General features: G+C 46.2%; 3 protein-coding genes across 4 annotated transcripts; all 3 read right to left on the bottom strand.

Moving 5' to 3' along the window:
• Positions 1-292: 292 nt before the first annotated feature.
• Positions 293-7,651, bottom strand: sil1 (SIL1 nucleotide exchange factor). Its single transcript, XM_010750634.3, has 12 exons — positions 7,432-7,651; positions 5,396-5,484; positions 4,757-4,898; positions 4,542-4,647; positions 4,307-4,412; positions 4,119-4,205; positions 3,130-3,225; positions 2,867-2,988; positions 1,936-2,032; positions 1,657-1,821; positions 1,387-1,551; positions 293-1,305 (listed from the first exon to the last, which is right to left on the bottom strand). Exons 2-12 carry the CDS (start codon positions 5,477-5,479, stop codon positions 1,108-1,110), a joined length of 1,368 nt encoding a protein of 455 aa, XP_010748936.3. The 5' UTR covers positions 5,480-5,484; positions 7,432-7,651; the 3' UTR covers positions 293-1,107.
• Positions 7,652-8,148: 497 nt separating this feature from the next.
• spdl1 (spindle apparatus coiled-coil protein 1) lies at positions 8,149-12,303 on the bottom strand. The gene is made up of 14 exons (XM_010750636.3): positions 12,175-12,303; positions 11,544-11,705; positions 11,275-11,451; positions 10,979-11,173; positions 10,707-10,856; positions 10,319-10,417; positions 10,073-10,183; positions 9,834-9,974; positions 9,630-9,736; positions 9,369-9,489; positions 9,190-9,256; positions 8,884-9,087; positions 8,663-8,738; positions 8,149-8,429 (listed from the first exon to the last, which is right to left on the bottom strand). Exons 2-14 carry the CDS (start codon positions 11,703-11,705, stop codon positions 8,291-8,293), a joined length of 1,749 nt encoding a protein of 582 aa, XP_010748938.2. The 5' UTR covers positions 12,175-12,303; the 3' UTR covers positions 8,149-8,290.
• Positions 12,304-13,105: 802 nt separating this feature from the next.
• trappc11 (trafficking protein particle complex subunit 11) lies at positions 13,106-24,992 on the bottom strand. 2 transcript variants are annotated; one of them, XM_027279815.1, is made up of 30 exons: positions 24,667-24,992; positions 23,265-23,522; positions 22,961-23,130; positions 22,762-22,832; positions 22,530-22,644; positions 22,252-22,351; positions 21,989-22,062; positions 21,562-21,658; positions 20,714-20,847; positions 20,351-20,492; positions 19,123-19,216; positions 18,935-19,014; positions 18,638-18,716; positions 18,376-18,430; positions 18,091-18,236; positions 17,560-17,621; positions 17,235-17,367; positions 16,922-17,052; positions 16,487-16,600; positions 16,206-16,399; positions 15,956-16,104; positions 15,379-15,500; positions 15,129-15,248; positions 14,971-15,036; positions 14,606-14,762; positions 14,391-14,502; positions 14,175-14,266; positions 13,961-14,094; positions 13,587-13,754; positions 13,106-13,484 (listed from the first exon to the last, which is right to left on the bottom strand). In XM_027279815.1, exons 2-30 carry the CDS (start codon positions 23,466-23,468, stop codon positions 13,440-13,442), a joined length of 3,360 nt encoding a protein of 1,119 aa, XP_027135616.1. In that variant the 5' UTR covers positions 23,469-23,522; positions 24,667-24,992; the 3' UTR covers positions 13,106-13,439. The 2 variants fall into 2 exon arrangements, with proteins under 2 accessions (XP_027135616.1, XP_010748939.1); XM_010750637.3 differs by having other exon boundaries at positions 23,265-23,493.
• Between the last annotated feature and the right edge of the window lie 630 nt (positions 24,993-25,622).

Raw genomic sequence — 25,622 nt, 5'->3', positions numbered from 1 at the left:
TCAAAAGTATTGTACAGCCGTTTTCAGTTTCTATACAAAACGTTTATCAAATGGAACTTCTGACATCATTGTTTATAGTTTAATATGAAGATAGCCACGAGGTGTTGGAGGAGCGGAAAGACACAATATTTGTGGATTAGGTTTGCAGATCCAAACTATTTGCAGAGTGTGAACTTGAAGATTCATGTGAACAAAAATGTCAGAAAAACTTGAAAATGATTGGAGTAAATGGAGGAATGAGTTCCTCCTGTGGTTGGTCGGGCGCTTGACATATATGAGCACAACACCTTCATTTTAAAAGAATGAATTTATTCTTAAATTAGTGAAATAGAAAAAAAATCTATTTTGTATCCACAGAAAGATAGACAGATATTTTTAAATGATGACCCTGAAAAAAGAAAGATGTCTGTTGTGATCTCCACCTCACTGGTCTGAGGTCACCACTGAGATCTTCCTTAGCCATATTCATGCTGACCAAACTACTGGTGGATCTGTCACCTACAAGGTCAGTCTAACATATGCGTCCTCGTCCTCGATGCATGCGTCTCTTGTCTTAAAGCTGCAGTAGGTAACTTTTAGAAGAATGACTTTTTGCTGAAGCTGTCACACGCCCTGGCATTCGTCCAGGTTCAGCAGATTCCTCTTTGTGTTTCTGAAGCAGCCAGGAGGAGTCTCTAACAGAGTGTCTATCACTGCTTGTGCACACACTGCACAGCCCCCTTCACCCTGCTCATCCTTGGCCAATTACAGTGTGGAGAACAAAACGTGTGAACACGCCCTGGATGCACACGGAGCTTCAGGATCACCTTCTGGAGCCTGGAGGAGCACTCTGCCCTCAGGCCACGGAGCACTGGAGGGACATCTTTAAGAAAAAGAGTTGTGGTGACAAGGAGCAGAGACATGGAGAGGAGGTTGAAAGATCAAACTGCTCCTGTGCTGTGGGTTTGGTGGGAGCAGCTTGAGGGTTTACCTTGTGTTTGTTCAAATTACCTACTGCAGCTTTAAGGAGTTTGCCCTCATGTGGTTGGTCGGGCACTTGAAGTGGTGCTTTCATTGCTGCAGTCTGTGTGCAGCCATGTGAAGTGTCCCCCTGCACAGTCCTCATCATCACTTCATTTTTACTTGTAAAGCGTCTATGAGTTCTATGATCTCTGCAAAGTAGCCGTTCTCCTCTCCAAGAATCATTTCGGATCGGACCATTTCCTGGTACTGGTCTCTGAGATAGAGCAGAGAGCCCAGCAGAGTGCTGTCTGAGCGGTACTGGTCCAAACACACAGGAGCCATCGCCAACAAAGCCCGCAGAGCCTAAAAGACACACGACACGTTCACACACAGGTTCTTCAGGAGAATACTCTTATGATGTTAGTATGTTAAAGGTCAGCCCACCTTCTCTCTGTAGTCATGCTCAGTGGACTCCAGCAGCTGTGGGACCAGACTGCACCAGCCCTTCTCCAGCAGCTCCCCCTGCAGGGACACCTTAGAGTACTGACGCACCCGCTCCTCATGGGACGCATCCAGCGCCGGGTCCAGACCTGCCTGAGAGATCAGCTCCTGGTGGAGCAGCAGAAACCAGTATCATGTTCTGCATCCTCAACAAGAGCCAGAGTTTCAGATGGCCGAGCTTTTAGAACTTAAACTGCAGCTTATCTGTTGTACCTTCTCGCTGATCATGTCGTACAACATGGTGACGATGCGTGTGCGCAGAACTCCACCTCTGTCTGCCCTGAACAGCTCTGATAGGACCTGCAGCCCTCCATGTGACAGGAAGTGACGCTGCGCGTAGGGGAAGTGACGTAAGAGGGAGGCCACTGCAAACAGGACCTGACGCACACAGAACACGTCACAGATGAGTCGGACATGTTTGTACACACCCACCATCTCAACAAGAAACGTGTGTGTGTGTGTGTGTGTGTGTGTGTGTGTGTGTGTGTGTACCTTCTTTTTGACTTGCAGTGGTTGTGTCGTGGCCAGCATGGTTAAGAGCGTCTGCAGAGCACCACTCTCTGCAGCCTTCACCTGAACCACGGGGTTACTGCAGACGAGCACACATCCACATGTTATTAGGACCACTTGTTGCATTATGGGAATTGTAGGACTGTGGTTTTAAAGCTCAACTCATACGCAGGATGAAAAGTCTTGATGTCTTCATCTCTGTTGTCTCCATTTTGATTTGAATTTTTTTACCTGTCTCTAGTCGCTGAGCTTCATGGAGGAGCAGTACTAATAATTAATATTTATACTGATGGTACAGTTGTATCAGACCCTCCAAAAGGCTGAAATGTCACTGAAAGCGACTGACCGTGCATTGTTTGGGTGACATAGGCAGTGAATGAGAGTGAGGGAGCGCTGGTAAGTTTGTTCCTGATTCTTTCCTGTTTCAAAGTTAGCACAAACAAACACACCCACCCCCTGCATGCCCTCCACCTCCACCCACTGCTCCACAACCCTGCAGCAATTCGCAGCAACACCTGATTTGGTCTGAATACAGCAGACATGTCAAACTCAAGCCCGACCGGAGATCATTTTATACACCTATTATTAATGGCCTGCCGGTAAATCGCATTCCCACCGCTCATACTACAAATCCCACAATGCACTGCAGCAGCCAATTTAATTCAATTATGGCCCACTGGGTGATTTGAGTTTGACATCCATGGAATACAGCTTAATGCCCGTCAACACATCTAAACTGTTGCTACTTCCTTTGCCTACAGTTAGTGACGGCTCCCCCTTGTGGAGACTCTTTAACAAGCTAGATGTGAGCGAGTTGGGGTGACTGCTGACACAGTGCTGACATTATAACTTTTACATTTGGAAACTGCCGTCTGTTTATACACGTGCAAATCTGAGCTCAACACGTTCATACCTGGACAGAGCTGATCCCAGGACAAAGGCACAGCGCTCCTGGATTCTGAAGTCAGAACTGTTCAGACCCTGGAGAATGTTCTGGAGACCCCCCATCGAACACAAGGTCTGAGCGTTATCCACCTGACACACACACACACACACACACACACACACACACACACACACACACACACACACACACACACACAGGCAAATTCAGAAACACGTGTAAACTGACAGCTTCAGAGTGGACGTGTGTGTTGGAGTGTGTCGTGTCGCTACCTGATGCACCAGGTACTCCAGCTCCAGCAGGATGCTCAGCTTCTGCTCTGTAGTCGAGTTGCTGCTGTTCAACTGATCCAGCAGGCGCCTCATTATCTACACACACACACTTCATTCAGTAACAATTCACTGAACCAGTGGAAGACATGATAAGTTGACACAGCGCTGCTCTCAGACCAGTGAACAGGTTCACTTGACTCTCTGCTGAGCAGCAGCTGGATTTGATGCACTGATGCAAACTGTATTCTAATCTCAAGTCCATGATTAAGAGGACTAATATTGGTATTCTTAGAGCAGTGCTGATTTATTTACATCATCTATTAGTCTATTGATTTTTTCCTTAATTCATTCACTTTTGAACATGTAAAGCAAATGTAAAAGACCAATCAACATTTCCCAAAGCCACATGTGACGTCTTTAACCCACCAACAGTCTGAAGGCCAAACATCAGATTCGTGTCATATATATAAGAAAGAAAAGTAAGAAGCTTCAACGAGTGACTCTTTCTGTCACAACATCCTCGAGCAGAACTCGATCTATCCATCATCATACACAAAGTCGACCAGCTAGATGCTCTTGATTGTTCGGAGGCACTAAAACTGAACAGATATATATTCAACATAATCTGACAAGAGCTGCACAGAAAGACATTATTATTTTTAGATTTGTTGAATTGTTATTTGAATTCTGTCCAGCACTTTGCTCACCTGGCTGAGTTATAAATAACTTTAGCTGCTTGTTTCCAGTCTGATTTCATAAGATCCAGAAGCGACTGGTACTCTGTGTCTGGTCAGAGTTTGTACTGAGAGGGACATCTTATTGAACAGTGCTCTCTGGTGGACAAACTATGAACATCAAGTCAGCACTGAATCATTTCAAACATGTTTTTAGCTCTGCGCAGTCATTCAAGAAATTACCAGACTGACTGTTGTGTACAGCGCGTGTGGTAAATGTGACGTCTTGGAACAACGTGTGATAAACTGCTGTACCTGGACATCGGTCTCCACCAGCAGGTCCAGCTGAGCCATGTCTCTCTTTAACTCCTCCAGAGGACGATATTGAGAAGCCACAGGGTCCTACACACACACACACACACACACACACACACACACACACACAGTTGAGTGTGACAGGTTGTTTTAGTCATTAGATGACATTGTAAACGTTATGCTGTTACCTGCTGCTCTGTGTCTTTGCTCACAGAGTTCATGTCCTCCTTTATCTTCTTCATGGCTTGTTTGAGCTGCTCAGGACTGAAGGAGGACTCCACCTCTTCTTTCTCCCTGCAAACACACACTTTAACTGCTGACTTATATTTCGCTTCGGTCTAGCTCTGACTGCCTGCTTCTCTCTGCTGCTGGAGGCTGATGTCTGTGCTGCTCCTACCACGTATTTATCAAAGTCAGCCTCACCTGTGTTCCTCTGTCCAGTACTTCAGCTTCTCTTCTCCCAGTCTGACCTCCCTCTGACCCGTCTGCAGATTCAGCCTCACGTGGGAACCTGCCGGCACTGCCTGTCCTGCACACACACACACACACACACACACACACACACACATACACAGTCAGCCTAAAGCAGAATCAGTTTTTTTTTTTTTTTTACTCTTGTTCAGCCTCCAGTACATTACCTGGTTTGAGTGTTTGCCACTCGTCAGTGGGCTGGACCACCTCTAAATCTTCTTCATCTTCATCAACTGTCACCTCCTCTTCATCACCACCTGCTCCTTCTCCTCCCTCCGTATTCTCCACCACAGTTAAAGCAGAGTCAGACTGCAGAAACAACAATTATCATTACACAACTTTCCACACACACAGAAAACTATTTATGATTATTAAAGAGTTAGTTTTTGATGCTAGTTTCCAGTGATGCTCTTATAGTATCAGAAAACTTAACCTCCTTGTCATGGCTGCACAAACAAAAATCAAAAAGCTGCTCTCCATCTTTGCATCGACTTCCCTCATTTGATGAAACTCATCAGAAAAAAATAAGTTCAGGTTGTTCAGCTCCATGAGAAACACCATCCAGCAGCTAACAATGTCACCGCCCCAAACATGATTAACATTACACAGGTCCAACTTTTAGCTATGGGTGGGACGTCACCTGTCAATCACAGCAGCACAGCTGTCTTCTGTCTCTCAGTCTTTACATGAGGATTCTGTGCCTGTCCTTTACAAACAGTGACTAGAGATTTCACTTCACAGCATGGTTTATTAAGAATGTATGCCATGCTAAAAGATAGATACATAAATGAATAAATATAGATCACCTTTTGGCCAAGAATGCTGCTTATGTGACAGCAAAGCAGCAACAAGAGAAGAGCCGGGGCAGCGCTGCAGGAGCTCAGCCTCATGGTGACTGGAACACAAAGAGCAGAGCACAGGGAAACATCACCATCACATCCACCAGCACATCCACCAGCACATCCACCAGCACATCCACCAGCACATCCACCATCACATCCACCATCACATCCACCAGCACATCCACCAGCACATCCACCATCACATCCACCATCACATCCACCAGCACATCCACCAGCACATCCACCATCACATCCACCATCACATCCACCAGCACATCCACCATCACATCCACCATCACATCCACCATCACATCCACCAGCACATCCACCATCACATCCACCATCACATCCACCAGCACATCCACCATCACATCCACCATCACATCCACCATCACATCCACCAGCACATCCACCAGCACATCCACCATCACATCCACCATCACATCCACCATCACATCCACCAGCACATCCACCAGCACATCCACCATCACATCCACCATCACATCCACCAGCACATCCACCAGCACATCCACCATCACATCCACCATCACATCCACCAGCACATCCACCAGCACATCCACCAGCACATCCACCATCACATCCACCATCACATCCACCAGCACATCCACCATCACATCCACCATCACATCCACCATCACATCCACCATCACATCCACCAGCACATCCACCATCACATCCACCATCACATCCACCAGCACATCCACCATCACATCCACCATCACATCCACCATCACATCCACCATCACATCCACCAGCACATCCACCATCACATCCACCATCACATCCACCATCACATCCACCATCACATCCACCAGCACATCCACCAGCACATCCATCACATCCACCATCACATCCACCATCACATCCACCAGCACATCCACCAGCACATCCATCACATCCACCATCACATCCACCATCACATCCACCAGCACATCCACCAGCACATCCACCAGCACATCCATCACATCCACCATCACATCCACCAGCACATCCACCAGCACATCCACCAGCACATCCATCACATCCACCATCACATCCACCAGCACATCCACCAGCACATCCACCAGCACATCCATCACATCCACCATCACATCCACCAGCACATCCACCAGCACATCCACCAGCACATCCATCACATCCACCATCACATCCACCAGCACATCCACCAGCACATCCACCAGCACATCCATCACATCCACCATCACATCCACCAGCACATCCACCAGCACATCCACCAGCACATCCATCACATCCACCATCACATCCACCAGCACATCCACCAGCACATCCACCAGCACATCCATCACATCCACCATCACATCCACCAGCACATCCACCAGCACATCCACCAGCACATCCATCACATCCACCATCACATCCACCAGCACATCCACCAGCACATCCACCAGCACATCCATCACATCCACCATCACATCCACCAGCACATCCACCAGCACATCCACCAGCACATCCATCACATCCACCATCACATCCACCAGCACATCCACCAGCACATCCACCAGCACATCCATCACATCCACCATCACATCCACCAGCACATCCACCAGCACATCCACCAGCACATCCATCACATCCACCATCACATCCACCAGCACATCCACCAGCACATCCACCAGCACATCCATCACATCCACCATCACATCCACCAGCACATCCACCAGCACATCCACCAGCACATCCATCACATCCACCATCACATCCACCAGCACATCCACCAGCACATCCACCAGCACATCCATCACATCCACCATCACATCCACCAGCACATCCACCATCACATCCACCAGCACATCCACCAACACACCTGACAGCTGACCGATACACTGACAGGTCCTGGATCAGCCTGACCAAACTCCATTCACAAATCTGATGATTTAACGTCACAGCACACAGTGACAGTGAGTCATAAGAGTCCAGATGTTGAACACAGTCATCACAGACACACAGGATCCACATACCGGGGTCAGGCTCCGTCACGTCACCTGTGTGTGACGGTGTGCTGATGGAGATGAGACGCAGACACACACTCTGCCTGTCTCCGGTGATTAGTCCCCGCACAAACACACTCACACAGTTCCCGCATACATCTGAAGGCTTGCGTGATTTAACACTCCCTGATTGGTCCACGTGAATCACCTTCTTCTTTATAGACGTCCGAACAACTACAGTCAGCTCTACTGCCGCCTGCTGGTGGGGAGGTGAAGGACAGGAGGGCCAGTACTGTGGTGCACTGGATCCCAAAGTGGGGGTCGGGACTCCCCGGGGGGTCGCAAGGCAGCAAAGCGGGGGTCACAAGATGATTTTAAAAACTTTAAAGGGGGATCTATTGACAGAGATGGACAGACTATGAGCTGCATTCTGTACATTCACCACTATATGGCACTAAATTTCACACGTGACCTGTAACTAAGTATCCGTGGTAAATAACATTTTAAAGAGCTGGAGCTTCAGTCGAACTGAAATAAAGTGAAAATAATTCAGTCTTTATTTTGAACGTTCAGAGTTTTACTTGGGCTTTGGCTTGAGAAGCAGTGTGTCACAGTTACTGAGCACAGTTCTTTATTAGAGTTTGAAGCAGCTGAAGCTGCACATTATGATCTGATCTGTATGATAAACTTCTCAGTGCAGCAAACAGGTGAATGAAGTGAACAAAGAAAGAGGAGTGTATGTTGCACAATGTTTTTATTACTTTAACACTGAAATATATTGACAGCACAGAGGAAACACAGGTAAAGGTAAAGACTAAAACATATTTGAATGAAAAGGGTACAGATCAGGCGCACACACACTTTATACACACATCCAGCACACAGCAGTCTACTGCTGAGCACACTGGTTCTCCATGCTGGTGCTGGAGTTGACGTGGATCACCTCCACTGTTAGTTTCTTTCTCCTGTCCTCTCTCTTGTTCTGCTGCAGGTTCTCCTCCATCCCTTTACACTCGGTCACAGGAGAGCTGAGGGACATCAAAAACACACCACCACTCAGTACGCAACCAAACTCTAGTGGTGGACACACTGCACACATCCTAGTCCACATTAGTTAGTCCATCCTGATGCTGGACTAAGATGCAGACAATGTATTGTTCACCCCAGAATGACATGGACAGAGACAGAGACAGACACACAGAGACAGACAGACATAGAGACACACACAGACAGAGACCCAGACAGACAGAGACACACTGACCTGGGGCTGGGGATCACTACAGGCTCATCTGCACTGATCTTCACACACTTGGCCGGCCGTGGCTCAGGCTCTGAACCTGTACACACACACACACACACACACACACACACACACACACACACACACACACACACACACACACAGAGTGATGTCATCACATTATACTTGCTGTTGTTGTGTAACTTCTTGTCCTGATTCGGAGTCGACCAGCAGTTACTGACCTCCGCTGCACACGCCTTGAGTGGCGTTCACTGCTTCAGCTGTAGGAGAGGTGTGTGCTGCGGGGTCTTCAGTCTTAGTATTTGTTACGTCCATCTCCACGGCAACAACATGCTGGCCCTTGTCGATGGTCGTCTCCTCAGAGGGTGTGATGTCGACAGGAAGCTTCTCCTTCTTTCTCTTCTGGATCGGATTCTTTTTTGCATCTGGAGAATCCAAAGAGGCAGACGGTCGTACAGAGACATGAAGACTTCTGTCCAGAACAGCAGAGCAACATAACAAGAACGTTTTGGTTATATTCTGGTTACCTTTTGGTTCATATTTGTGCTGGAGCTCCTCCACTCGTAGCTGCAGTTTGATCTTGTCACTCTGAGCCTGGAGCGGACACACAAAGTGAATAAACAAAGAGTGTGTTGTGTTTTGGATGACAGAGGTTGCAGTTCAGTGTGACATGCAGTGTTCATGAAGTGTCAGAGCGGCCTGTCACCTGTTTGAGTAGCCGTTCAGATGAGAAGAGTTTCCTCTCCAGCTCCAGAGCTCTCTGACTCTCTGACAACGACTTCATCCTCTGCAGGGAGAGCTCATCGCCCAGACGCTCTGCATCCTTACTGAACACACACACACACACCAATGCATATGAAGACAAAGACAAATCCATTGCAAATGGAGCAGTCTTCTAGCTTCAGATGGTTTTAGTGATTTCAGTGAAACCACAGAAGTATCGCAGCGCTGCAGAGCTTTAACTCACACTGTGTTGTTCAGCTTCATTTGGAGCAGGTCAGTGTAGTATGTTTCATCTTGGCGGTCACAGCTCTCTGCTGGAGCGGGGTTAGCTGGCTGAGACTTCAGCATCATCTACAAACACACACACACACACACACACACACACACACACACACACGTTATTTTCACTTCAGTCTTTTTATTTGTGGTGGTGCATTAGCAGACTCACCTCCACCTTCTCCAGTCTCTGCAGTTTGGTCATGAGACTTTGGATCTCTCCGTTCTTCTCGGACAGCATGGACTGCAGCCTCTCCAGCTGAGCAGGATCAGCCCTGGAACTCTGGAGCTGCATCAGAGTGGCGATCTGGAACTGCACACCCCATGCTGTTAGTCCAGTTTACAGGCTTAAAACAGTGCATGTCTCATGTATTATCCGGTCGCCCTCCACACACACCGCACGGTCAGTACCTTCATGCGCTGCAGCTGCTGCTTGCTGAAGGCGTGTTGTTTCTGCAGAGACTGATACTGGACCTTCATACTGATGAGCTGTCTCTCCATCTCAGCGCGCTTATCCTCCAGCTGCAAAACAAACAGCAAACATGCTTTCACCTGATCTGACACGTTTAGTTACATAATGAAGTTCACATTGTATGTTGTTAGAGTTCTTGTTTTTAGGTTTATACTTCAGCAGAGAGGTTGTTTCCTGGTTTTTACCTCAGCAAACAGAGAGTTCCCTCTGCTGTTGGGATCCTGGGCCTCCTGCAGAACCTGGGCCAGCTGGATCTGGAGATCCCGGTTCGCCTCACGAGATTTCTGTGGCACAAAAACACAGAGACGTACAGCATGAACATGTACTGATACTGAGAAGCACACACACTCACAGAGGTGTGTATTTACGAGCTCATGTGTAAGTTAAACTGTCATGGACACAGCTCAGCGAGGTTTTCTCTCATCTGTGTGTTGCAGCTGTAGGACAAACACTCTTTAACCTGGAGAGGCAACTAGACTCACAATCAGTCTTCAGTGGCCTGTGTTGATCAAACTTGTGAATATGAACTACACTGTGTGTACTTTGTGTGGCCGTTAGGTGTGCTGTGTTTACCTCGAGAGCATTAAACCAGGAAACTGCCTCCTTCTCTCTCTCCTCCTTCTCCTCTGTGATTCGCTCCAGATGGCGCTGCAGGCTACTATTGGTCAGCTCCAGCTGCTGCTCTCTGTACTGAGAGTCCTGCAGCGCCTGCTCCAACTCCACCTGGAAGACAAAAAAACATCCACCTTACTCATTAATACAACTGCACCTGATGGAGGAAGACGAGGAGTGTTCAGGACAGGACATAGAAAGCAGCAGCAGAAGGTTTACGATGACATCCTCACCTTCACGTTCTCCAGTTCCATGATCTTCATCTGCACCTCCATCATCTCAGACGTCATGGAGCTCTGGGTGTGTTCGTTCAGAGCTTGCAGCTCCTCCATCTTGTTGTTCAGAGTCTCTGTCTGCACCTCCAGTTTGTGTTTGAGCTGCTTCTCATTCAGCTGAGACTCCTCCAGAGCCGACTGCAGCCTCAGCATCTGACACGGGAAGACACACCAACTGTTACTGGATGGATACAATCACCGTGACATGGTAAAGTATCTCTTCTTCTTTGATGAGGGTGTGGTGGTTGTTGTACCTTGTTATTGAGCTCACTGACAGCTGTGCTGTGGCTCCTCTCCAGATGTTCTTGTTGTTCCTGAAGCTGCTGTCTCTGCTGGTTCTTCACACAGTCATAGTCCGACTGCAGCGACTCGAGCATCCGAGTCTTTAACGCCACCTCCTTCTGCAGGGAGTACTTGTCCTGCTCGAGGACCTTTGACACACATACATAAGGAGAAGTTTGAAACACAGGCCTCACCGTGAGAAGCTTTCCGTGCATTTGTGATGGTGCAGTGTCATCGTCACCTCAAGAGCGTTGGTCATCTCCACTCTCTGTTCATCCAGCCTGTTCTGCAGGTCCATCTGCTGGTTGAGCAGATCCAGGCCGGCCTGGGCCGCCTGGTGGACCTGCTCCTCTCGCTCCCTCAGCTGGCTCTTCAGCCGCTGGATCTCCTCCTCTGCTGCCATCTGGACAGAGGAGAGGGTAAAGGAGATGTTTGTGAAACCTTCTCCAGGAACACAGAACAGCCACACAGTACCAGACGGAGCAGATTACTCGTTACTCTTGTACTCCCTCAGAGCAGCCTGGCTTGGCTGCATTATGTGCAGGTGGAGTTCAGATATCAGCAGCGTGATTCAAACAGCTGATAAACCCCACAGATGTAGCTGAATCACTTCTACTTCATAGATAACGTGAAACCGGCTTCACACACCGACAACACACGGCTCACCGCTAGATCTGAACTACCTATAATCACCTAGCTACGCTAGTTAGCTTTAACGATACTCTCCCCAACTTGTTTTGACTCGGACAAAACTCGGTTAACTGCTGCTCATCTCCTTCACTAACTCCGTATGTGTGTATTGAACGGGTATGGACAATGTTCATTAAATAAACATAACGTAATAACGACAATAACTGAACTCGTCGTGTTACCTTTAGTTGTTAGCAGTTATCAGAAGTCTGTCACAGCAAACCGCCACAGTTCAAACCAACTCCCGCGAACTATCGCGACACAACGTCTCATCTCAACGAGAGTTGTCCCTGATTGGTCAGGCAGCGCTTTGGCGCCATCTAGTGTTGGAGAAATGGCGGACTTGTGGTTTTACATAAGCAGAAGCTGAAACACGGTGTGAATGCGTTTAAAGCGCCACTTCAACATTTATTTTGATAAAGTTTCATAACGTGTTGCTATGTGATGGCTTACTAAAAACATTTTGTAATTAATGGCAATTACCCAAATCCAAAAAACCTTTGCTGCACAGTTAATTAACATGGCATCAGCTGTACATAGAGTGTGTGGCAGTGTTACTGCTCTCCGATTCACAGCAGATAATGTGACATCATTCTCTGGTACATGTAGTGTTTTTGGACCTGACGCCTGAGACACCGCAGCACCTTTTTCTCCACCAGTGATGGGTGGATGAAGCTTTGGAGCTTTAAGCTCAAACAGCAAAACAGATGGCAGCTGTCGGGACTGGAGCTGAAGCACTACAACACCTCACTTATAGTTATAGTTAGTCTCATATGTGCAATAAAAGTCAAGAAAGCCTGTGTGTTATTACAGAGGTGCTGCATTTAATGTCTATGTCATGCATCATTAGCATTATGCAATGTGATAGTCAAATAATTAATAAATGTATTGTCCAAAAAGCCCTGATATCCAATATTTAATTTATGTGGGCAAATTCATTTAATTAGCTTAATACATTTCTTCTGATTTGTGATCAGGAGGAAATGTTTATTGTAAATAACATTTCTCTTACAGCAATAAGTAGCTTCTACATTTCTGTGGTGCCAAGCATTGTCTTCATCTCGTCACATGAACACTGTCACCACTCTTTGTATAACACACACGGAACACGTGTAGTTTACATCACTTCAATTTAATTAAAATTTCATCACATTCAATTTTCATGTATTACACTCGACCCAAAAGTCCAACATCAGATTCATCCATGATCTTCACTGTTTCATGAACATCAGTTCACTCACGGGCTCATCGTGTCGTCACATTCACTCTGAACACATACATGTCTCCTGATGTTTGCTCATCACATGATTCTCCCAGCGAGTTTTTACACAACAATTTCAAACAAATAGTGTTAATATGGTCATCTGTGAGGAATCATACATCTACAACAAACCTACACAATGTTGCCTTCTTTTCATATTTACAGTAAACAGTTTGTGTGTTCTTCTCAGGCTGCAGCGATGGAGGCGTCGTCCAGCTGTCGACCCTGAGGCTGAGGAGGAAGAGGAAGAAAAAGATGGAGCGTTGAATGTCTTCACGTTCACCTAACAATGGCTCGGTGGTGCACCGGTGTGTATTTGTGCAGCTGTGTTACCTTGACAAAGATGCGTTGGGGCAGGAAGCGTCTCAGTGTGTGTGTGTTGGTGGTTGGGCAGCGTGGCAGGCTGATGTTGAGCTGTGGTAGTGTTTGGTAACCAGCCATCAGCGGGTAATAGTTATACAGCATCTGCTGCTCTGAGCCGGGAAGGATGCGCAGACGCACCTGCACACACACACACACACACACACACACACACACACACACACACACGCACGCACGCACGCACGCACGCACGCACGCACACACACACACACGCACACACACGCACACGCACACAGTGTCAGTTAATCTATTTTTGTCATATTCTGCACACAGAGCCCCCTAAATCTTAACAACTGGATCTTTAAATGATCACAGCTGTATCACACCTGTTTGAGTCCAGAGAACATGAAGGCATCCGAGGGCTCCACAGCCATCTCCACCTCCTGCACCAGAGCTGTTCTGTTCTCTATGTGGTAACGAACTGACAGAGACTCTCTGACTCGCCCAAACGATGGTAAATCTACAAGAAGATCAGAGACGTTAACATAAAGCACCGTGTCATAATGTGTACGCTGCACGTGGTGTGTTAACTGGACTGACCGGCGTGGATGTAAAGAGGGACAGACTCCAGGATGACGTGAGGTAGAGTGACTGTAGTTTGGATGAGAGGACTGTCTGCACTGGAGGACTGTCTGCAGACATAATCACAAGCCTGTTCACACACACTGATCATGAACATCCAATTTAACTGTGTGTGTGTGTGTGTGTGTGTGTGTGTGTGTGCGTGTGTGTGTGTGTGCGCGTGCGTGTACGTACCTCCTCCATGATATCAGGTACTGCCCTGTAGCTACAGTGCTATTGCTGTTGGTCAGCGGTGGACACCGAAGACAGAAACACTCACTGGCACTCTCACCTGTCTGCAGAACCACTGATCACACACACACACACACACACACATATATATAATGTTAAAGTCACAGGGTTGATGTGTTTTAGTTTTTGCTCGACAGCAGTAAAAACAAGCCAGGTACCTTCCTGCAGCTGGGACTGGAGCTGTGGTGTGTTGCTGGTCATGGTGAGCAGCTGCAGAGAGGAGGAGGCCAGCAGGAGAGGCCAGGGAGACGACGACAGGATGTCCGTCATGAGCAGGAAGGGGATGTCCAATGCTACCCGGTCCAATGGCTCAAACTGTAAACACACATACAGAAGCACAGATAATAATAATAATGAGACTAACACCACTTCACAAACTCTCAGCAGCCATAATACACACTAAAGCAGCACCACGATCAAAGCTCCAAACACTAGTAAAAAAAAAGAACTATCTTCATTCACACAAATATCTGTAATCCAAAGACTGCACTGGAATAGAAAAGTGATCCACCTGCTTTCTTACCTTTGTGGACACAAACTTGACAGACACCTCAAATGGGACCACTGTCTCTATGGTAACAGTCTCATCCTGGAAGACAAGAGAAGAAGAGAGGAGTAAAGCAGATGAGTTTAACATGGACAGAGAAACGCGCTGCCTGCCTGAGCTGTCTGCTTCTTCACCTTATGACATTTGCACACTATCTGTCGTCCTTCCACCGTGGTGTCGATGCTGTAGGCCACGTGGAACAGGAAGACCCTTGGTCCGGTGGACACACACTTCACATACACACATTTCTCCAACTGGAGACAAACACACACAAAGACAGTGGCATTACTTTTCACTGTGGAGAAGCTGAAAATGAAGCCAGGTCTGTAAATCTAAAACATATTCTGTGTGTGTGTGTGTGTGTGTGTGTGTGTGTGTGTGTACCTTTTCGCCTGGTTTCAGATCTCCTAGAGGTACGTCAGGGAGCAGGGCAGGTGCAGTGTCGTCACAAACCTTTGAGCCGTCGAGTGTCACGTGTGTGGTCTGGCCTAGGTTGGCATCTTGGCCTGGACAGACCAATCAAGACAAACACAGAAGCATTGACCATACATTTGAAATGACAGCAGTCTTCCCAATTCCTGTTCTCATACTGATGTTCGTGTTTTTTTGTTTTTTTTAAAGATTATTTTTTTGGGCCTTTTATGATAGGACAGCTGAAGATAGACAGGAAGCAGGCGGCAGAGAGAGGGGGAGTGACACGCAGTAAATGGCCGTCCGATGCGGGATTCGAACCGGGGCCAGCTGCAGCGAGGACTGTAGCCTCCACACACAGGGCGGCCGCTTAACCCACTACGCCACCGACCGCCCCCTGCTGTTCATGTTGTTGTGGAAAGATTAAAAGGAATGAATGATTTCACATGCATGTCTGTGTGTTAATCACACAGCTGCCTAAAATGAAAATGAATCCATACACAATAAAATATAGAAACAAAAATCTGTGGTTCTAGCAGCATCAGTGTACCTGGTTTGAGGCCAGCTGTCAGCTTGACATCCTTTGCCACGCCCTCCTCCTGCGATTGGACAGTGAGGCTGATGCAGTACATCTCATTGTTGAGTGCAGGAGGCTGGTGGCTGAGCTGAACGGAGATCTTTGGGACTCTGGAGATGATCCTGAACGCCGAGCAGGAAGGAATAAACAAACATGAACATGCAGAGTGACGCGCGCATGATGGAATAACGTTTACATTGAGCTTTGTGTCTGAAGGCCTTACATGGTGCTGTGCTGAATGGTCAGGCTGTCCCAGTCCAGCGCCTGACGTGCCTCCATGCCACGCCCCCATCGACGTGATGACCTGCTAGCCTGCAAGGCTTCGTGGGTAGAGGCTGCGTCTCCGCCCGCCCCTCTCCAGTTCACGAATACACAGCGGCCGCTGTCACCGCCCAGCATCACCTCAATGCCGGCCATCTAACCCAGAGATACACGCAAAGTCAGTGACATCCTTCTGACACACACACACGCACGCATGCACGCACACAAACACACACCCCTCACCTCTATCTTCTTGCCAACGTCTTCAGTCTTTGCTACAAAGCTGAAGTTGTAGCATTTGGTTTTTCCTGGAAGAAGACTCATAGTCTCCTCCACCACACACCACTGGTTATACTCCTGCACACACACGTACACACACACACACACACACACACACACACACACACACACACAAAGATTGAACACACAACCACAATTGTTTTGTCATTTCAGGAAAAAGACTGGATGAGATATTTGTTTTGGGTCAGGTCCTTCATTTATTCTGTAGCTCTCATACATTCTGCTGCCTCTGTTGATCATTAGCACTCTAATAAACCACACTGCTGGATTCAAATCAAACACACCATCCAGAGGCAGCTTGAGAGAGACGACCATTAAAATCCTCTGCTGACTAAAAGTTCTTTTGGTTGACACTGCGTCATGAAAATGTGTTGTTACCTGGTTACTGAGGCTGACAGCCAGCTTGTTGAATGACACAGGATGAGGACAGTCTGCTCGGAGGAAGACCTGCAATTGGATGGGCTGGTCTACGTGGAAACTGGGAGACTGGAATTTGGCCTTACACTGGACTGGAGTCAGAAAGGAAAAGTCAGAGTGGAACAGTAATTATGTCACACTTTATCTTTAATTAAGCGGACATCTGTCAAACACTGAACATAAGAGACAGGTCTGAAGAGTCATTTCATTCATTGAATAGTGAAGCAGGAAGAGAAATGAATCACGTGAACAGCTCCTCAGTGTGTTTGCTTACTGAATGGGATGTAGTCCTGCACTTCTAGAGTCAGCTCATTGGATCCGGCCAAAGCCATGCGGTCGCTCCACAGCGACCTGGCTGCGCTGACAGAGGAGGAATCACACTCCGGCTCAGCGTCAGGGACCTCGTTCTGAAAACACAAAGACAATTAAAGTGTATGAACGAATCAAAAATACATCTGCTGGAGCGTGACACTTTGAACAGAAAGAGGTGAGAAATTCTCCAGCACAAACATTCTGACAGTGTCCTGTTAGCTCTTTGATATTTGAATGAATCCACTGCATTGCTGTTGGATTTGGTGAGCTGGGTGGAATCTACTCACCATCAGAACTTTGATGAGATTCTTCTCAATCCTTGACTTTTGGTCCTCCTTCAAGGTTGAAGCTAGAAGACAAGATGACTGAAGCATTAGCTCTCCTACCATATAATATATCACACTGAAATTTAATCTTATGTCTGAAATTTTAAACACAGGAGACTTTCTGGCAGCTCTCCCACGAAAACTTTCTTAACCTGCAGACGCAACTTTAGATTTTTCAGGTGAGGGACAGAAAAAAATCAACAGTTACTTTTTGTTTTGTTCTTCCGTTTTTATGTTTGTGGTTCTTCTGATGACATGGTAAGGAACTAAAAGATGTGTGATGATTAATAGTAACAATTAATAAGTCATTGCTGTAAGATATGTACATTTGTATTGTTATTTTGATATAAATTCATCTACACTTGTGGCAAAGGTGTGGTATTTTATTGAAATATCACAGAAATGAAATAAATAATCAATAAAAAAAAAATCACCTATATTACCACCATGGTACCAGACATGGGCCCAGTCTAACCAGTACATGCTGCTTACCTCTGCCCAGCAGCTCCATGCAGTATATGATGTAGTCTTTGACACTGGCCATCAGATAAGCACAGCGCAGAGCTGTGGTCAGTATGGCAGTCAGGAGGCCCCACCATCGCTCTGTGCGATAGTCACACATCACGTAGTCCAACAGCCTGATAACACAACACACACACACACACACACACACACACACACACACGCACACACACAGTCATAACTTACAATCAGATGAAGGAAACAATCTACTGAAGAAGAGGACTGTCCACACATGCAGCATGTGTTTTGACTTACTTCAGGGCTTTGGTGTAGTCCTTGGCGTGGTAGTACTCTTCTCCCATCTGCACCACTGTGAAGGAGACAGCATGAGACAGTGTTCAACACAACAGGGGGGAAATCAACAGGAAGTGGTCCATGATGACAAAATAAAATGTCGATGAGCTCTCCTCACTCAGTGATGTTACGTGACAACCTCAAAATAAAATAAAATCAAGTGTTATGCCTCTGATAATAATGAGATGTAACATCCCTCATGAGGAGACACTAAGAGACTCACTGAGGTGACTCTTCATTCGAGGACACTTGTACTTCTTAAACTGGGCGACAGCATTACTGAGAAGTGCTATGATCAGCTCCTGTAGGGGCAGACACAGACAGAAGCACGTCTTCATACAGCAACAAGTCAGCCTGACAGCAGCTGGAGGGGGAACACGCTGTGAATGTGTGGCTGAAGACAAAGGACCAATACTGAGCAGCAGGAGGTGTAGCTTTCTGAAGCTTGGGAAGCATTTGGTGCTCAAAGCACTTAGAATAAATTGAAAAGATTGTTTGCACTGTGGCAGATAGTTCTTACAGAGTGTGGTACATCTCTCTCTTTAATCTGCAGGGCCAGAATCCCAGTCTTCTCCTTCTCTGCATCTGGAGGATCAATACCTGCACATACAACAGCACAGACGTCTGATGCACTTGTACATCATGTCATGACAAAAACATGTCATCCAACACTTTTGAAATTGTACATTAAATAAACCGTGAACATACTCTGGTGTCCTTGTCTCCAGGGTCTCTGGCCATAGAAGTCCAGTGCTCCACTCTGGGTTTCTAGTGGCTCGGGAGACGGATAACTCGCTCCAGCCTAGAACAACCAACCAATGAAAGTCATCCATTAATTGGTGCTTTATACCTCGCAGCAGCACTCGTACTTCAACAGACAACTACAGTCTAATCTCTAGGGATGGGAATCAAGAACCAGTTCTCAACAAGAACCAGTTCCATGTGTTTCAGTTCCATGGAATCGTTTGGCAGTTTATCTAACGATTCTCTTATCAATTCCAGAAAGCAGGAATTACGCCACGTAACTTACGCAAGTTTCGCACGTGCAGTGCATTCAGTAGTAAACAATGTCACCCACTCGGTTCAAACGCTCCAAAGTTTGGCTGCATTTTACCAAAACAGACGTCAACAGGGCGACTTGCAATCATTGCAAAGTGGAGATAACAGCGCCGGGAGGGAACACGACGAACATGCAGAAACATTTGCGCACACAACATGCGATATTTTTAAATGAATGTTGTGTTTTTGACACGCTTCAGACTGGAGATGAATCTCAGTCTAGCAGCAGCGGCAGCAGCCAGGCTATGACCTCTGTGGTTACTACAGAAGGTACAGAAGGTAAATAACACACTGCCTACCATGTTAGCGCCTTGTGCTTCTTTGTAAAACATGCTATAACAGTTACATTAAACCAATGCCTTCTGCATTAGATTTAGAAGATGACCATGACGAGAGAGAGAGAGTCTGGCTGGCTCAGAGGCTGGCAGCTGTACTAGTACTTGCTCCAGTTCACTACCTCCTCTAGCTTCTGCTTTCGTCGAGTCAGGCAAAAGTAAAATGCCCCAGGCCAGGGTAGACGAATGTCACTGAGCAGTCACAAAATTTGTTGTGAAGGGCTTGCACCCATTTGCTACAGTAGATACCCCTGAATTACTAGGCTGTGGGCCTCTTTTGACCTCGCTGTTGGTTTTGTAAGGTTGTGATACTTCTAACTAAACAAAGTTGATGCCGATCAAACTGTTTGTTCTCCTTTTTTTTCCCAAATGAGAATCGATAAGAGAATCGATAAAGAATGGAATCGTTAAGCAGAATCGATAATGGAATCGGAATGGTAAAAATCTTATTAATTCCCATCACTACTAATCTCTCTGTTGGCTCGCTCTTCACTCCAAACCTGCTCTCAGAGCAGTAGTAGCAGTAGCTGTGGTATCATCACCTGACAAAGCTGCTGTGCCTGTTGTTTCCTGTCCTGGCTATAACAGGCAGCCTGCTGGTAGTAGAAACCAGGGTTCTGGGTCTGGATGGCAGTCAGACCCAACTTAATGGCTTCATCAAACAGCTCACCAAACGACTGGAACCTGTTAGGAAGCAGATGAACAGACAGCTGAGGTTCATACAGTACATGTACAAGTCCTCCTTCATCAGGCATAAAGGTTAGTTCCTCATACAGAATCACTCTGATAACACACACTGCAGTATACTGAGGTTTTTTTTCCATTTGCAATAGATGTATTTATGACTACACAGCGTATGTGTGTGATTTATGTGTATGCATATACATATACAGCGTGTATCTTACTGTTTAGACATCCACGCAGCATGCTCAAAGGCCAGTTCAGCACTGCCGATCTTCTTCTTACACAAGTCAATGTGCTTCCTGAACTGGGCTATAGCGTCTAGAGGAGTGTTGTGCTGGAAACACAGACGACAGATCTAGAAAGAAAGAGAAAGAGAAAGAGAAAGAGAAAGAGAAAGAGAGAGAGAGAGAGAGAGAGAGAGAGAGAGATCAGTACCTGCAGACTTCCATCTGTTTTGGGGCTGCACCATGTTTTCAAGCTGCGTCACTGTCCACAAAGCGATAACAGGACGGCAGCCTATAAACTTTTACAAACAAAGTCAGAGGCTACAAAAACTGACTGCACTGAAAACAGAGAGGGGTGATGGAGACGAAGGACACCGTGACACGGAGCAGTGCAGAGCAGTGAAACTCCTTGTTGTTGTTGACCACTCCGATGTTCTCAGCTCCGGTGCTGAATCCTGCCACATCGACAACTACAGCAGCCCTGTCAGCACGGCACCAGGAGAGGATTTTATAACTGGATTATGAACACAGTTTTTATTTCTCTAACTGTACTGTCCACAAGCATCGAGCACCAAGCATGAAAGACAAAAATATAAGTCAAAGTATCAGACTCAGAGTCAACGTCCTGATTCAGGCACAGCCCTGCTTCCATCTCTCTCTCTCTCTCTGGAGCTGAACTCTATCTACAATTCATCTCTGTGCCTGACAGGTACAGCGCCTACTCACTGCCTCGATCGATACATCCATTAGTGTTTGAGACACTTTGTCACTGACCAAAGTGTTGACCAGAAGATTTCCACTTAACAACTACACACAGACAGACAGACAGACAGACAGACATGTACCTTATAGTTGATGAATCCAGCCATAGTTTTGATCTCCAACATGTTGGTCTCATGGGCTCGGAGCTCATGAACAAGGCTGTATGCAGTCCTGTAGTACCTACAGACACAAACAAGCTTACTGAGACAGAGTAGAACATACAGGTCTGCATGTGTCGATGCTTCCAGCAACCTTTAAAGTGTCTGAAAGAGTGTTTAAATGAGAAGAAGACAAAAGAACATGAGCAGCACTGCTTCTGTTTCTTTGCTCTATGTCCTGAAATCCTTTAAAATCCTTCCCATTTTTCTAATCAACAGAAGAGTAGAAGACATTCTTCTTGAGGTTTTACAGTATTTATTTACTTCAGTCTGCTGATGGATGTCTCATAAAGTTTCACCAGGAGCTGAAAGTATCATTTTATCCACTGTGAATGGAGAGGCTCAGACTTACTTGAGAGCATTCTGGGTGTCCTGTTTCAGCTCACTGAAGAAGGCGATTTTAAACTGGTGTCGGACAAACAGCAGCTGTAGAGATGAAGAGGAGGGAGCATTTAAAAAATACTTCAGGAGCAATGTCAGGTTACACCTGTCATGCTAAACAGTTTTATTTAAAACACAGAGAAGCTGTGGTTGTCATCTATTCTTTTATAGAGATGATTTATTTGGCCGTGTGTGTGTGTGTGTGTGTGTGTGTGTGTGTGTGTGCCGCCCTACCTGGTGTGTTGTCTTGTTGAGGAACTCTTTATGTGATTTCACTCGACGGATCTCAGTATAGTAGTACGTCTGAGCATGTTCATAGAAAGCATTCTCCAACCTACAGAACCACAGGGAAGAATACAGTTTAACACACACACACACACACACACACTTACCAACAACGTAGCAAATGTGAGATCAAACAAAAACTGTTCAGGTAACACTCTTCATGTGTAAAACCAGAAGAACCACTGGCAAAATATTCATCAGTACAGCATTAGTGAACTGGTAAATACCGTATAATGTAGCCCACTAAGTGGTCGGTGTGCGGCAGTACGAAGAGACTCTTGCCGGACAGATCGCACGCGTTACAAAGAGCTGCTGCTCTCTCTGATGCTACCAGGTCCTCTCCTGTACAGACAAGAAGGTCAGTGATGTGTGGCAGGTAAAAGCCAAGTCTGAAGCTCGTTTGATTGTAGTTTTTAATAGTTTTTAATCATTTAAAAATAATTCAGAATAGGTCTTCACCTGGAGGCAGAGGAGTTTTCTTCTGGATCAGAACCACAGCCACCTTGGTGTTCCTGCCCTGCAGACTGGTCCTAAAGACAAACAAACACAACACAGATGTATGCTGATCAAAGTTACAGTTGTGTTTCTGCTCGAGGCGTCCAGAGCTGATAGGGTCCAGAAAATGTGAAAAAAGTTGATCAGTGTGATGTCCACCTACCTAACAATCTCTACTTTAGTTGCACATTCAGACTGTTTCTCTTTCCACTGTGGGTCATCCCAGTCCAGTTCATAGAAGAGAACAACCAGAGCCGGTACCAGGTTCAGATGTTTATTCATCCAACCTGTTTTCAGGATGCCTTTAGGGATGTACCACTCATATGATGTTCGCTAGACAGGCAGCCAGAGAAGAGAAACGGTTAAAGACACACTGACAGAGAGTAAACTGCTGGACAGCAAATGCAAACTGAATCTGTGTTATAACTGCATGCCACATTAACGTGTCCTCTCCATCCACTGCTCACCTTGGTGCGACATTTGGGATACTCGTGGTCTCCGGGGAGGACTTTGAAAGAGATCGGAACTCTGTCAGCTCTCCGGTTGGCGCAGAAGGCATCCCAGATGGCCCGGTGCACGGCATTATACACCACATCCAGACCAGTAAGAGCCACAAAGGCCATGGGCCGACAACATAGCTCTGGAGGAAGCTCCCACTGGGAACCTGCCATCGTGACGGTTCAAGAATGGATGTACCTTCACAAGACAGAGCGACAGAGAAACATCTGTAAGATTATTAGAGAAGAAATACTCTGGAATATTCCTGTGCACTAAGATAAGAATGTTTTTAAAATGAGCAAGAATGCTTGTGATGACTTTCTATTGTTGAAGGAGCTGCTCAGGGACGCCACAGTGTCACCCCCTACATGACACTGTGGGGTCTCTGAGCAGCTCCTTCAGCAGCAGACAGCTAGGAGAGGTTCCGCAGGTCCTTCATCCCTGCTGCTGTCAGACTCTACAACACCTGCACCACCTGATCATGTTGTAGTCTCCTGTTCATGTCTCATTGAAAGTCTACTTTATTTTAATATACTTGCAGTTATTATATATAGCATGGTCACTTACTTTTGTAAAATTATTTATATTATGGTCACTGCTCTTGCAATAATATTATTATTTGTATCATGGTCACTTACTTTGCAATATTTCTCACACTAAGGTCACTTTACATTACAATACTCTTTTTATATATCATGACACTTTTATCCTCGGTACGGTTTTGAAGGTTGATTGTTTTTCGTGTTTATTGTGTAGGTTATACATATTTCTGTCTCTTTATTGTGTTTGTTTTTTGCCTTTTCTAAGTCTGTAGTGCGTGCTACACTTTCCTCTGCTGCTGTAACAAGTACACTTCCCTGTGGTGGGATGAATAAAGTAAATCTAATCTAATCTATTGTGTTTCTGTTTGGGAACAGAAATGACTTTACATGAACTTGTTGACATGACAGTAGTGCAGTGCAGGATGTCAGGTGGGCGTCACTGTGGATTTCCAAAATAAAAGCCAGCTGTGCTGAGCATGGACAGACAGTCTGTGCGAGACAACCTGCAAGTCACAAGACCTGAGGCTAGCACCGGCTAACAGCTGCTCGCAGTGACAGCTCGGTGTTTACATGCTTCAGGCTGGAGCTCGCTCCCGTTTCTTCACACGGAGACGTGTCTCACTGATACATTAAAGTACAGCACGTTGACAAAGCGGCTGACATGTTGTTGTTTTCTCTTCGGTTCATGCCAGCCAAGAGAAAACACGAACACAGAAAGCGGAAGTGAGATATCGGCTAACGCTCCTGGCTGCTGCCTGTTAGCATCCTGAGTAATTAAAATAAAATAACGACACGTTCTGACTCGTGGGTACAATAAACAGCCACATACCTCAGTTGCATCACTTCACATGAACCGGTGAAGGTGTCGGGTCCAGCTAACGGGGCTGGGTCAGCTTTAGTCTATCAAGGTGAACAGTTAGCTGAGCTGCTGGGCGAGCTCTGGAAGAACCGTCAAACCCGTCAGCGCGTTCAGCTGCAGCCCAGTCCGAGCGCTGCTCACCGTGCGGCGGCTGCTCTCCGCTGTGTCCGCCGGCAGAGGCCCAGAGTCAGCGCTAATATCTATATCTGTATCTAAATATGGAGCAGCTGTTGCTGAAGCGAAAGCAAACTGGCTAGTTAGCTACCTGTGGCAGAACTTGGATAATACTTCCGGTTCGACTTTTCAGAATAAAGGCGCAAGCCCATAAATTTTAATATGCGCGAATTACCACGCGAATGATTTTTAACAGGCGAGGAAAAATTCATCTTCATAATAATTATGATAAGTATATCAATGTCTCTGAACACTGCATCCTAAAGAAACAAAGCTGGCATGTCAGGATGCAGTACAGGAGAAATAAACACTGGTGCTGGAAGTGTCACCATATATTATATATTATCACCTGGTAGATTTGGAGTCACATCTTTAGGCATAAGAATAGAATAGAATAGAATAGAATAGAATATAATAGAATAGGATGGGTTGGCATTGCCACACAGTGGCGACAAATTCAAGATGAAAGCTTTCAGTCAATCCTCTGATAGTGTTGGTATCTGATGTGAGGATTTGTTGGCCTCAGAGTACTCGGTGCCCCCTTGTCCTCTGACGCCATTCAAAATATACGAATACACTAATTATAGATAAAAACATGCTAACATCTACGGTTTGTTTTGGAGTTATGACACTGTACCCCGAAATGTAATTATTATTTTTATTGTAGTGACCTTATATCACATAGATAATCATGGACTTTAATCATACATGCAATGCATGTACTGTGCACACTGTGTGCTGCAGATACTTGG

Source organism: Larimichthys crocea, chromosome I (assembly GCF_000972845.2).
Source record: "Larimichthys crocea isolate SSNF chromosome I, L_crocea_2.0, whole genome shotgun sequence".
Classification (NCBI taxonomy): Eukaryota; Metazoa; Chordata; class Actinopteri; family Sciaenidae; genus Larimichthys; species Larimichthys crocea.
The sequence above is the reverse complement of the archived record's forward strand: the minus strand, read 5'-3'. Positions and strand labels throughout refer to the sequence as shown.

Excerpts from the sequence above, each read along its gene's own strand:
- sil1 (XM_010750634.3), bottom strand. The coding sequence starts at position 5,479 with ATGAGGCTGAGCTCCTGCAGCGCTGCCCCGGCTCTTCTCTTGTTGCTG. Across the intron at positions 1,822-1,935 it reads CACTGCAAGTCAAAAAGAAG|GTCCTGTTTGCAGTGGCCTC; the intron begins GTACACACACAC and ends TGTGTGCGTCAG. Across the intron at positions 1,306-1,386 it reads AGCATGACTACAGAGAGAAG|GCTCTGCGGGCTTTGTTGGC; the intron begins GTGGGCTGACCT and ends TGTGTCTTTTAG.
- spdl1 (XM_010750636.3), bottom strand. The coding sequence starts at position 11,705 with ATGGCAGCAGAGGAGGAGATCCAGCGGCTGAAGAGCCAGCTGAGGGAG. Across the intron at positions 10,857-10,978 it reads TGGAACTGGAGAACGTGAAG|GTGGAGTTGGAGCAGGCGCT; the intron begins GTGAGGATGTCA and ends TTTGTCTTCCAG. Across the intron at positions 9,088-9,189 it reads GCACAAATATGAACCAAAAG|ATGCAAAAAAGAATCCGATC; the intron begins GTAACCAGAATA and ends TGGATTCTCCAG.
- trappc11 (XM_027279815.1), bottom strand. The coding sequence starts at position 23,468 with ATGGCAGGTTCCCAGTGGGAGCTTCCTCCAGAGCTATGTTGTCGGCCC. Across the intron at positions 17,368-17,559 it reads ATCTCATCAAAGTTCTGATG|AACGAGGTCCCTGACGCTGA; the intron begins GTGAGTAGATTC and ends TTGTGTTTTCAG. Across the intron at positions 14,503-14,605 it reads CCAGTCCCAGCTGCAGGAAG|TGGTTCTGCAGACAGGTGAG; the intron begins GTACCTGGCTTG and ends GTGTGTGATCAG.